Consider the following 10,703-nt stretch of genomic DNA (forward strand, 5'->3'; position numbering starts at 1 on the left):
AGGCCGGGGCGGAGGCCGGGGCGGAGGCCGGGGGGCCCCGGCCCCCGGCCCCCGCCCCGGCCCCCTACGGGCTGTGGAGGAGAGTTCGCCTGAGGCGGAAGGCCTCCAGCAAGGAGAAGAGACCGCGCCTGCGGGCACCGGGCCCCGCCGCACCTCCGCTGCTCCCGCTCGCCTTGGCCGCCCCGGTGGCAGCGTCCCCTGCGGCCGTCGGCCCGGCCCAGCCCCGGCCTGTCGCGCCTTTCACCTTAGCCGGTGCAGCGGCCACCAGGCACTTCTGGTACTGCACCTGTGGGGACGCGAGGCACAGGGCGTGGCCGTGGGGTGGAGGAACAAGGCGACACCACCGCAGGGCCGCATACCACGAGGCGTGGCCGCAGGGTGGCATCGCTGGGGGGTTGGGTGTGGCGAGGGGTTGGATGCGGCTCCGAGGGGTCAGCTCCTTCCCGTCCCTGCCGCCCCCCAGGGTTGGGCATCCCACTCAGGCCCTCAGCTTTGCCCTCCTCTGTTCCCAGCCCTTGCCTCCTCCTCCTCCCGCAGGTGTCCCACAGGGCTGGGGAGTTGGGGGGATTCCTGCTCCCGCTCACCATGCAGGCTGCCTGCACTGCTTCCGAGATGGTGCCGGCGTCGGGCTCGCACCAGAAGGCTGTGCACTGGAAGCATCGCCCCGTGTCCACGATGAGTGCAAAGGTGTGGGCATCCCGGCCCACCCCCAGGAAGGTCACATACCGCACCTGGCACTCCCAGATGTGTGCTGCTTCCTCGTCCTCCTGCGGGGACCCCATGGACCCATCCACCCCTGACCATACTCCAGACAGCCCTGCCACCCCCACCAGATCACCTCTGCCAGCAGACTGGGTCCCCTGTGGGGGTTGCCTGTCCTACCCCAGTGGCAGCAGGGTGCCTGCTTCGGCCATAGCCCCCTGTTCCCCTTCCCACCTGCGCGGGGTGCACCCGCATGGCTGTGTCAGATACGTGGATGAGGGAAGGCATCCAGTGCTCCCGCCCAGGCCCCCTTGTCAGCTTTTCAATGGCCTTGTTCAGCACATCCATCCCTGGGGATCGGGAGACCCCATCCCATCAGCCCCTGCCCCAGCTGCAGGCACAGTGCAGGCAGGGTGCTGCCAGGCAGCCCCAAGGGCAGGGACTGCTCAGCACCGAGGCACAGCTGGGGGTGGGTCTCGGGCACCTCCCAGCTGTGGCAGGGCCAGTAGCACTTACCCATGGCCCTGGGCACAGGCAGGCTTCCAATGTACAGCGCCTTGTAGGTCTGCATAGACTGCCTCACCGCTTCCAGGATATCCACTGCCAAGATAGAAGGGGAAGGGGTGGCACCCCTATGTCCCACCCTGTCCCCAAGGACCCCAGGGATACAGCCGAGCAGGCCAAAGGGCTGTGGTCACTGGACATCCCGCTGCCTCAGGGAAGACTGTGGGCTGGGGGAGCAGCTGGCAGCAGTCGGGGGTATGATACCTTGCAGTGGCAGGTCCTCGGTGGAGACGGGCTCCAGTGTAGTGGCACATGGCAGCCTGCTGCTTGCTACAGCTCGCTCAGCCACAATCTGCAAGAGGTGGGGGTCCCTATGCCTCCCCTTACCCCCAAGACCTCCGGGCCATGCTCCCACCAACTCAGGCCCTGCACCCCACCTTGGAGCACATCTCATGCAGGGCCTTGGCGATGCCTTTGGCAGGCACATTGCAGTGAAAGACGTGACACTTGAGGACACAGGTGTCCTTGTCACTGGCCACGAAGGCGAAGTCTCTGCAAGGCCACAGGCAAGTCAGTGAGACCCCGGCAGAGGCAACCCCCCTCTACCTGCACTGTCCCCTGGCCCTGTGACCTCTTACCTGTCCCTGTAGCCACAGCAGCAGTTGGGGAGAAAGGAGAGGGAACAGGTTACTGCTGGTGTGCCTTCCCGCCACCCAGCAGGCTGAGCCACCCCACCCCCCCCAGCCCCCAGCTCTGCCCCAGCCCCCAGCACCTGCCATTGTTGCAGCCAACACCCCAGACACGGATGTTGAGGATGGGCTGGCGGTGGATGAGGCTGTGGTCGAGGGGGTCCACCAGGCTCATGGTGTCCTTCTTCAGGATCATCACCAGGTCTTGGCCCTGCAGAGGGTCAGCAGTTCCCTCTGCCTGGCAGACAGCCTGGGTGCCCGCAGCACCCAGCCCATGTGTAGGGACACCCCATTCCCCCAGCCTGATCAGCCCCAAGTGTGGGGGGACAGCCCTGCCCCACCCCCCCTCCCCCTCATGCCTCCCCAGGTACCATTCCCATGTGTGGTGACAGCCCACCCAAGCACCTCTGGCATCGTTCCCAAGGGAAAGCCCTGTTAGACCCACCTGCCCCACACTCTGGACCACCTCGTGGATGCCATATTTGGACAGAGTTGACTGCCACTGGGACCTCTCCCTGACCCGGCCCCTAGCAGACCCCCCATCGGTGGGGACAGCCAGACTCAGCAGCAGTGGCACCAGGGTGGGACTCTGCCTAGCAACACCATCCCAGGCTCTTACCTCACCCTGGTTCTCCCCAGAGCCCTGGCCCTTGCTGTTGGAGAGCTGCTGGATACAGTTATTGACAGCGATGCTGCTCTTGCCAGGTGCCAGGTCCTCCTCGGGGATCTCCACCGAGCCCAGCAAACGCACAGCAAAGCACTGAGCAGAGACACATGGGGCTTCAGTGCCCAGCCAGCACAGCCACCCATTGCCATGCCAGCATGCTCACCCCTGCTCTTGCTCCCATCCCTGTCCCTGCCAACTACTGTCTGCCTTCTCTCCTCTGCCAGCCCCAGCCCACAACGCTGCAGTGAAGCCCCTGGGTGTGGTACCTTGGAGCCAGGCTCTGCGCTGTGCTGGAAGTCATCTCCCTGCCAGGGCAGTGAGGTCCTGTAGATGGATGGGGCAGTGAGGGGACAGCTCCCGCTCAGCAGCACAGAACCTGGGGACACCCAGGGAAGTACCAGGATGTCCTGGCACTGGCAGACCCCCATGCCACCAGCTGGGAAGCATCCCACAGAGGTGACCAGCATGGTCATACTGGCTCCAATGTGTGGGGCTGCTCCGGTGGGGTGCACCAGGGCCCAGCACCCAGTGGCGGTCAAGGGTCAGTGGTGCCCCACAAACGAGCAGAATGCATGGGCAGCCCTACCTTTGGGACAGCGAAGCCATGGGGCTGGGAATGGGCCTGTTCTTTGCCAAGTGCTTTGCCACAGGGGCCTGGCAGTCCTGGGAGAGAAGAAGGGGTGAGAGCAGCAAGAGAGGCTGTCAGGAGGCACCAGGTAGGAGCCCTCCCTTCCGGGGTAGCAGTGCCTCAGCTTGTGGGCATCCCATGTAGACAGGATGAGGCCAATATAGAGCCTGCTGGAGCCTTTCAGGGGGCTTAACCCGGTCCAGGAATAGGCTGAGCAGGACTTTAGGGTGACAGACAAGCCTGCTCCAAGGGGAGGATGGACTACCAATGCCTAGAGGGCCCTTCAGCAGGCTCCTGCCAGCTCCTGGGGAAGCCATCCAGGTGGAATCCAACACCAGCCCTTACCCCCTTGCCCACAACCCCTACCATTCCCTGGAGTGTCTCCTCTCCATCAGCCTCCAGGTGCCCTCCTGGGCAAGTGGTGTGTGCAGGGTGCTGCCACTGTGTTGTGCCCGTTGACACATGCCAGTAGTAGGTGCCCAGAGAGTCACAGATTTTCCTCCAGCCTGGGGGGAGGTCAGGGTCTGTCTCCAGGCTCTGGTCACTCCAGAGGTTGTCTGTGCAGAGGGAGAGTGTGAGGCAAGGGCCGGGGGGAAGGTCCCCCAGCTGCAGGGCACCCTGAGAAGCAAGCAGCTTCAGCCAGCAACTAAAGGGTCCTGTGGTAGCCTCTGGGTGCACGGCTGGGTACATGGCCTAGGAGAGGAGCACAGTGAAGGAAGGCTTGGCATAACGCCAGAGAGGCTGCAGTGGTGGTGGACCCCAGGCAAGTGAGCAGTGCACCAGCTGCCTCATTGGCACCCAAAGGGATGGGGTGACACTGGCAGGGGCACAGAGAACACAAGGCAGCCTGAGGCTGCCAGGAAGAGGCATCCTGCAGGGGTGCCCAGGCAGGGCACAGGGCTGCCAGCCCAGAACTTGCCCCCTGCCAGCTTGTGGTCCCTGGCCCTCTGCCAGGAAGCTGAAGACTGGCTTCTTCTCAGCTTGGCGGGGGAAAGGGGTTGGGGACAGTTCCCTGGGGTCTAGGAGAAGAAAAGTACCCTTGGGGGGTTGCAGCTAGGAGGGGTAGATTAACTCCCTCTTCCCTGCACCCCAAGCCCTGGAGAGGTCGTGAAAATGAGCCCGTGGTGCAGCACAGCTCTGCTTCTAGGAACGCAGCCCAAAATCTGTAGGGCTCGGCACATCCCTCGTGGGTGCTCATCCCCTGGGGCTGCGCTGTCGGGGGAGGCGGCCGCAGTGCGGTGGTCCACCACTTCTCCTCCCTAGCCCTGCGGGACCCTCGACCCGCGGGAGGGTGGAGACGGAAGTTGGTGGTGCCCCCCACGACCTTGGGAGGGACGAGGAGATGGCGCGGGACGGGGCTGGCGTCTCCAGGACAGGCCGCTGCGGGCCCCGTTCAGCACCACGGACAGCGCCCGGCGCGGCCGCCGCTCCAGCCCGCAGGTCCCGGCCCCCCGGCCCGGCCTCGGCCCTCCCCAGCCCGGCCCCCGGCCCCGACCCGACCCGGTCCCCGGCCCCCGGCCCCGACCCGGCCCGGTCCCCGGCCCCCGGCCCCGACCCGGCCCGGTCCCCGGCCCCCGGCCCCGCCCCGCCCCGCCCCGGTCCCCGGCCCCCGGCCCCGACCCGCCCCGGTTCCCGGCCCCGGCCCCGCCCCGCCCCGGTCCCCGGCCCCCGGCCCCGACCCGCACCGGCCCCCGGCGCCCGGCCCCCGGCCCCTGGTCCCCGGAGCGCGGCCCACCCCCCGCGCGGCTGACCGTCGCAGTTGACGAGGACGATGGCCAGCATGTAGTCCTTGCCCAGCATGGTCCCGGCGCCCGTCCCGGCGCGGCCCCCCGGCCCGCCGCCTCCCCAGGCCCGGACCCAGCGGTGGCTGCGGCGGGAGGGGCGGATCCCGCGGGGGCGGGGCGGCCGAGCAGACGGGCAGGCGGAGGGCGGTGACGGGAGGGGCTGCTCGATCGCGGCAAGGACCGAGGCGGGGAAGGGGGGGGTGGGGGGTGGGAGGGGGTGGGGAGCGGGTGTGAGCTGTAGCCATAGCGTGCGGAAGGGGGCGTCTCGTCGGCGTTTGGCAGGGAAGCGGGTGTTTGGGTGCCCGGCGGTGTTACCAAGAGTTCAGAGGGGCAGTGAGGTCCTTCGGGTGGTTTGGTGCAGAAAATGGGACACTGGAGTGGGGAAGGGGCATCTGGGGCAGGAAAGGAGGTTTCTGAGTGCAGTAGCAGGTCCAGGTGCCCTTGTGCCCTTAGGTTCATTCCCTTCCCCTCCATGCACCCTTAGGTTTCCTCCATTCCCCTCCCTTTTCCCCACAGATCACCCTTATTCCTCTCCATCCATGCTTATTCCTTGTTCATTCTCTTCCATGCATGCTCAGGTCCTCCGACATCCCTCTGCCTGCAGTCCAACCTCCTTCAGTCAGTACTGAGGACACTTAAATGTGCATGCTTGTCATCTCCCCCTTCTCACCGGAGGCCAAGAGCTTTTCTTCTCTAGTTTGAGACTTCTGTTTTCTGTGCTACACTGAACTGACAGTCTTGATTGATGCTCAGTACTCGGGGACAGAGGCAATGGAGACATTTTTTGTACGCCTCAATTTTCCCATGGAGCCCCTCCACGTGCTGCTAGGGACAAAGTCCTTCCAAGCTATATATTCCAAAATGGTTTGCTGTCCTCAGCATGCCTAGACACTCCGTCATGGCCTCTTAACCCTTTCTTCTTCATACCTAGAAGCTAGTAGTCCTGGACGTAGCCCGTGTCCTTGATAGCCTCCCATGCCACCTCAACTGCGTAATACAACTTTGTAGTCATCCACAATAATTTATGTATCTTCTGCTGATATCTGACTTTGCAGCCACAGGCCATTTCTTCTGCATCTGTCCAGAGCTGGTTGGGTTTCTAAGATCCCAATTCAAGCCTTGAGCCCCTGGGGCATGTTTTGCCTAAACCTAACCCAATCCAACAGAGCAGGGTCAAGGGAAGCTCATGCTTACCTGTGCTCAGATGTGTCTGAGGTGATGGAACTCAGAGGGGGTTGTAGGCCTTACCTTGACACCTGTTTTGCTCAGACCAAGTGATGCTTCCTCTTTTTCGAGTTCCCAGGAGTGACCTTGCCCCTACAAGGAACAAGCTTATGCTACACTTGCAACACCATGGTATCCTCTGCTGCATGTGTCTCCTTTTCCTTAGTTCAACATGTATTTCACATCCCTAAACCAAGCATGGCTGATCAGAACATGAGGTAGCAACACCAACACAAACTGTTCCCATGCCTTTTCCTGCTCAGCAAAACCTGCAAAGGAGGCAAGGCCCTGGTTCGGCCCGGATCGGCTCGACTTGGCTCGGCTCGGCTGGGCTCGACTGCCTGCTCGTCGCTCTCGTGCGGAGCAGAGGCTATATGCTCCCTCCCCGGGACGCTGTGCCTCTGCAGCAGGTGGGTAGGTAGGTCAGACCAGGCCGTTTCTGACCAGGCGCCCGGCCTGTATCTCCACTTGCCCACCCCCACCCCCACCCCATCCCTGCGGTGGTAAGGCCCCGGCGGGCTCTTTCCTTTGCCGGGGAGCCTCCCGGGATGCCGTGCGGCGCGGCCGAGAGCAACGCCCTCGCGCCCGGATGGCTGGTGGGTGGGGGCGCGTGGCCAGATGCGGAGACCAGATCTCCCTCGGCACAGGGCGCGTGTCGTCCACGAGGTGGTGGCAGTCGCCGGCTGTCTGCGCACCCTGCTATTGCCCGGTGATGATTGGCTGGAACCGACTGATGGACAGACAGACGGACGGACGGAGGGACGGATGGGGCAGACGGGGAGGGCCTCAGTCAGCCTCGCTGGCCGTCAAGAAGCGGGACCGACAAAGCCCCGCCTTCGGGCAGTCGAAGCAGAGCGAACGGGGCACCTGTTCCTGATGCGCATGACTGACGGGAGGTCCTTTGTGGCTGCCGCCATCCCTTCTGTCCTCGATGGCGATCGCCCCATGGAACGGGACTCTGCCCTGCCTGCCCTGCCCTGGCCCGGCCTGGCCCAGCCCGGCTCGACTCGGCTTGGCACGGCTGGGATCAGCCCGGCTCGGCCCGGCTTGGCTCGGATCAGCTCGGCTTGGATCGGCTAGGTTCGGATCGGCTCAGCCAGGCTCCGCTAGGCTCAGCCTGGCTAGTCTTGGCTCGACATGGCCCAGCTCAGTTTGGCTCGGCTCAGCTCGACATGGCCTGGCTCGGTTCAGCTCGGCTCGGCTCAGCTCAGCTCGGATCAGCTCAGCTCGGCTTGGCCCAGCTCGGCTTGGCTTGGCTCGGCTCGGCTTCCCTTGGCACAGCACGGTTCAGACTGGCTTAGCTCGAATCGGCCCGGCACGGCCCGGCTCGGCTTGGCTCGGCTCGGCTCATCCCTGCTCGGCTCGGCTCTAATCAGCCCGGCTAGGCTCGGCTTGGCTCCGCTCTGCTTGGTTGAGCTCGGCTCGGCTGCCTGCTCGTCACTCTCGTGTGCCTCAGAGGCTATACGCTCCCTCCCTGGAACTCCAGCGGGGAAAGGTGCCAGGAAGGCATTCCGCTGGCACTTCTCACACTGCCCCGGTAGCCAGCTGAAAGGCACCACAGAAGTTGGGCTTCCTGGGCTGACGCGGCGAAACACTGATGACTTCTTTTGCACACCCCATGGCCAACTCCAGCGGGGAAAGGTGCCAAGAAGGCATTCCGCTGGCACTTCTCACACTGCCCCAGTAGCCAGCTGAAGGGCACCACAGAAGTTGGGCTTCCTGGGCTGAGGTGGGGAACCACTGACTTTTGCACACCCCATGGCCAACTCCAGCCGGGAAAGGTGCCAGGAAGGCATTCCACCTAACCCTAACCCTAATACGCATGTTCAATAGCGTTAGTGGCAAACTAAGGGCAGCGCATGCACAGCATAAGGTTGACGCCCCGAGGCGTGGTTTCTGGCAGCACATGAACATTACCAAATGGGCAATTACGCATGCACAGTCAGAGTTCTGTCATAATTAAGGGCAGCTCATTCGTATAATGGGCTTGACGCCGCGGGGCGTGGTTTCTATTGGCGCATATTGGTTATGAAATCGCCTCTTACGCATACACAGTGGGGTTTCTTGCAAAACTAAGGGCAGCGCATGCGCGTAATTGGCTTGACGCCGACGGAGTGGTTTCCATAGATGCATATGCATTACGAAATCGCCTTTTACGCATGCGCAGTGGCATTTCAGGAAAAAGTAAGGGCAGCCTTTGCACAGAATCGGCTTGACGCCGCGGGGCGGGGTTTGTGGTTTTGTATGCTTATTACGAAATCCGCTTTCACGCATGTGAAGTAGCATTTGTGGCAAACTAAGGGCAGCGCATGCGTAGAAGTGGCTCGACTGAAACGACCCAGGTTCGGGTCACGCCAACGGTAGAATCTTTCCCGCGCGGAGGACATGCGTTCGAGCCCCATGGTCTGGTACCAATTTTTGGTTGCCAGATGGCAGTAGCGCTCCACTAACCGGGCGGCTGCAGTACCCAATTTGTTTCGCTAGATGGCAGCAGCGAACCACCAAGCGCCTGGCTGCAGTATTTAATTTTTTGTCGCTAGATGACAGCAGCGCTCTACCAACCGGGCGGATGCAGTACCCAATGTTTTTCGCCAGATGGCAGTAGCGATCCATCAACTGGGCGGCTGCAGTACCCCATTTTTTTTCGCCAGATGGCAGCAGCGCTCAACCAACCGGGCGGCTGCAGTACCCCTTTTTTTTCGCCAGATGGCAGCAGCGCTCTACCAACCAGGCGGCTGCAGTACCCAATTTTTTCTTGCCAGATGGCAGCAGCACTCCTCCAATCGGGCGGCTGCAGTACCCAATTTCTTCTCGCTAGATGGCAGCAGTGCTCCATCAACCCTGTGCTGAGCACTGGCACGGTGAGCACGGGCCGAGATCTCGGCCCAGTTTACACCACCGGACCACGGGAGCTGCTCGCCGCCGCTGCAGGTTTCACGTTGCTCTGCCCTTTTCCCACTCGCAGCCCAGGCACTTATTGCCTCCGTATGCAAAAGCACCCACGTGGCTCAAGCTGTTAAATCTTTCTGTATGACGCATTCCATTTTGCTGTGCGCAATAGGGGTGCATTTGCTCTGCTTGCATTTGGAAGCACGTTAGTAACAGCAATTTTAAATATATTTTTTTAAAATAGAAGAGATTTTGCAGGAATGCACTTTTTGAGTAGGAAAAAGCGAGTAGTGTGGATATGTGGCTTAGGAAAAGCTCATACAAGGTTTTCCCCTGCACAAGTAAGCCATTATGAGGTGTTGCACGGTTTAACCTCTTGAGCTCACAGCCTTTCCCTGTGACGGGAAAGTGAGGTGTTATCAGAACGAAGGGGTGCAGACTAGGCGGCAGGGCTGCAAGGTGGGACAACGGAGAGGCGTCTTTCCTTCACCTGCGTCTCCCCGCCCCCCCCTCCCCCAGGTAGCCGCTCTCGGCACAGCCCGCACCCCGCGGGCATCCCCCACAGGGACCCGGGGGCCGGCAGGCTCAGAGGAGCCCGCGGCGGCACCGAGGCCCTGCCCGCCCCGGCGCAGACCGGGAGCCCCAGCCCCTCCTCGGCCGGCTCTGGGTCGCGCTGCCCGGCGGGGCGGGGCCGGGGCGGGCGGGCGTGGGCGGGGCCGGCGGGCGTGGGCGGGGCTGGCGGCGGGCCCGGCCCGGCCCCGGAAGGTGGGTTCATTTCCGGCCCGCGCGGCACCCTGGGGCGGCGGTGGCGGTGCGGCAGTTCCGCGGGAGCCCGGAAGACTTTCGGGCCGGGACGCGCTGGGTGAGCGGTCGGGCTGAGGGCGGCCGGGGGCCGGCGGGCGAGCCTGGCGGGCAGAGGCCGGCTGGGGGGGACGTATCGGGCCGGCGCTTGGCTGCGGCAGGGAGCGCCTGGTGCCGGCGGCGGGCGGGCTGAGGTGAGCGGGCTGCCAGCGGGTCTCGTCTCCCCGGCAGTCACGGTGGTCAGCGGGCTCCTCACGCTGCTGCCTTTTTTTTTTTCTCGGAGCTGCGCCGCTGCCTCAGCGAGGAGCGGCGGCGGGGCGGCCCCGGTGCTCCCTTGTGGCGGCGGGGCCCGGGAGGGGGGTCGGCCCTAGCGCCCTGCCGCCCCCCCGCCGCCTCCGGGCTGCCCGGGCAGCCGCTGCAGCTCTGCGCGGGGCTTTGTCTTTCCCCCAGCCGCTGGCCGGGGCCGTGGCAGCGGGCTGGGGCAGCCGCCCCCCGCGGGCCGCAGAGGCTGCCTTGGGGCCTGCGGTAACGCTGTCACGGGGGGGGTCAGGAGCCTCTTCCCGTCTCTGCGAGCGGCCAAGGGAAAGGAAAGAAAGCCGGCGGCGGAATCCGCCCCCCTCGCCCCAGACTGCCGATTTCTCTAAAAAGTACTGCGAAGGGCGAGCGTTTAACTACCGGGGAGTGTTGGGAGGCAGCAGCTCAGGTGTCTCGCTGATCCTGTGTCTTGACAGTCAGCTCCTGGGCCAGAGCAGCCGAGGGGAAGAGGCCTTTGGATTTGCTTCTCAGCAAAACGGGGCTCTTTTGTTTTTTCTTTG

General features: G+C 63.7%; 1 protein-coding gene and 1 long non-coding RNA gene across 10 annotated transcripts; one reads left to right on the plus strand and one right to left on the minus strand.

Annotated features, from left to right (window-relative positions):
- Positions 1-41: 41 nt before the first annotated feature.
- APBB3 (amyloid beta precursor protein binding family B member 3) lies at positions 42-5,114 on the minus strand. Of its 9 annotated transcripts, none has more exons than XM_037396581.1 (13): positions 4,942-5,113; positions 3,557-3,747; positions 3,149-3,225; positions 2,829-2,886; positions 2,515-2,655; positions 1,979-2,106; positions 1,845-1,850; positions 1,644-1,758; positions 1,471-1,558; positions 1,219-1,302; positions 853-1,052; positions 585-767; positions 42-286 (listed from the first exon to the last, which is right to left on the minus strand). In XM_037396581.1, the coding sequence occupies exons 1-13, from the start codon at positions 4,988-4,990 to the stop codon at positions 65-67; spliced, it is 1,542 nt and encodes a 513-aa protein (XP_037252478.1). In that variant the 5' UTR covers positions 4,991-5,113; the 3' UTR covers positions 42-64. The 9 variants fall into 9 exon arrangements, with proteins under 9 accessions (XP_037252478.1, XP_037252471.1, XP_037252477.1 ...); XM_037396574.1 differs by having other exon boundaries at positions 937-1,052; positions 3,557-3,883; positions 4,942-5,071; XM_037396580.1 differs by having other exon boundaries at positions 119-767; positions 937-1,052; positions 4,942-5,114.
- Positions 750-10,702, plus strand: LOC119152017. Its single transcript, XR_005105649.1, has 3 exons — positions 750-761; positions 6,141-6,146; positions 10,553-10,702. It is a non-coding gene; the product is annotated as an uncharacterized LOC119152017 (long non-coding RNA).
- The last annotated feature ends 1 nt before the right edge of the window (position 10,703 follows it).

The sequence above is a fragment of the Falco rusticolus genome, chromosome 8 (assembly GCF_015220075.1).
Source record: "Falco rusticolus isolate bFalRus1 chromosome 8, bFalRus1.pri, whole genome shotgun sequence".
NCBI classification, from domain to species: domain Eukaryota; kingdom Metazoa; phylum Chordata; class Aves; order Falconiformes; family Falconidae; genus Falco; species Falco rusticolus.

Bases quoted from the DNA above. Each gene is read 5' to 3' on its own strand.
- APBB3 (XM_037396572.1), bottom strand. From the start codon at position 3,880: ATGTACCCAGCCGTGCACCCAGAGGCTACCACAGGACCCTTTAGTTGC. The intron at 3,226-3,556 runs GTAGGGGTTGTG...CTTCTCTCCCAG, and splicing joins AGGAGACACTCCAGGGAATG to GACTGCCAGGCCCCTGTGGC. The intron at 1,559-1,643 runs GTGGGGTGCAGG...CACCTCTTGCAG, and splicing joins TGCATGAGATGTGCTCCAAG to ATTGTGGCTGAGCGAGCTGT.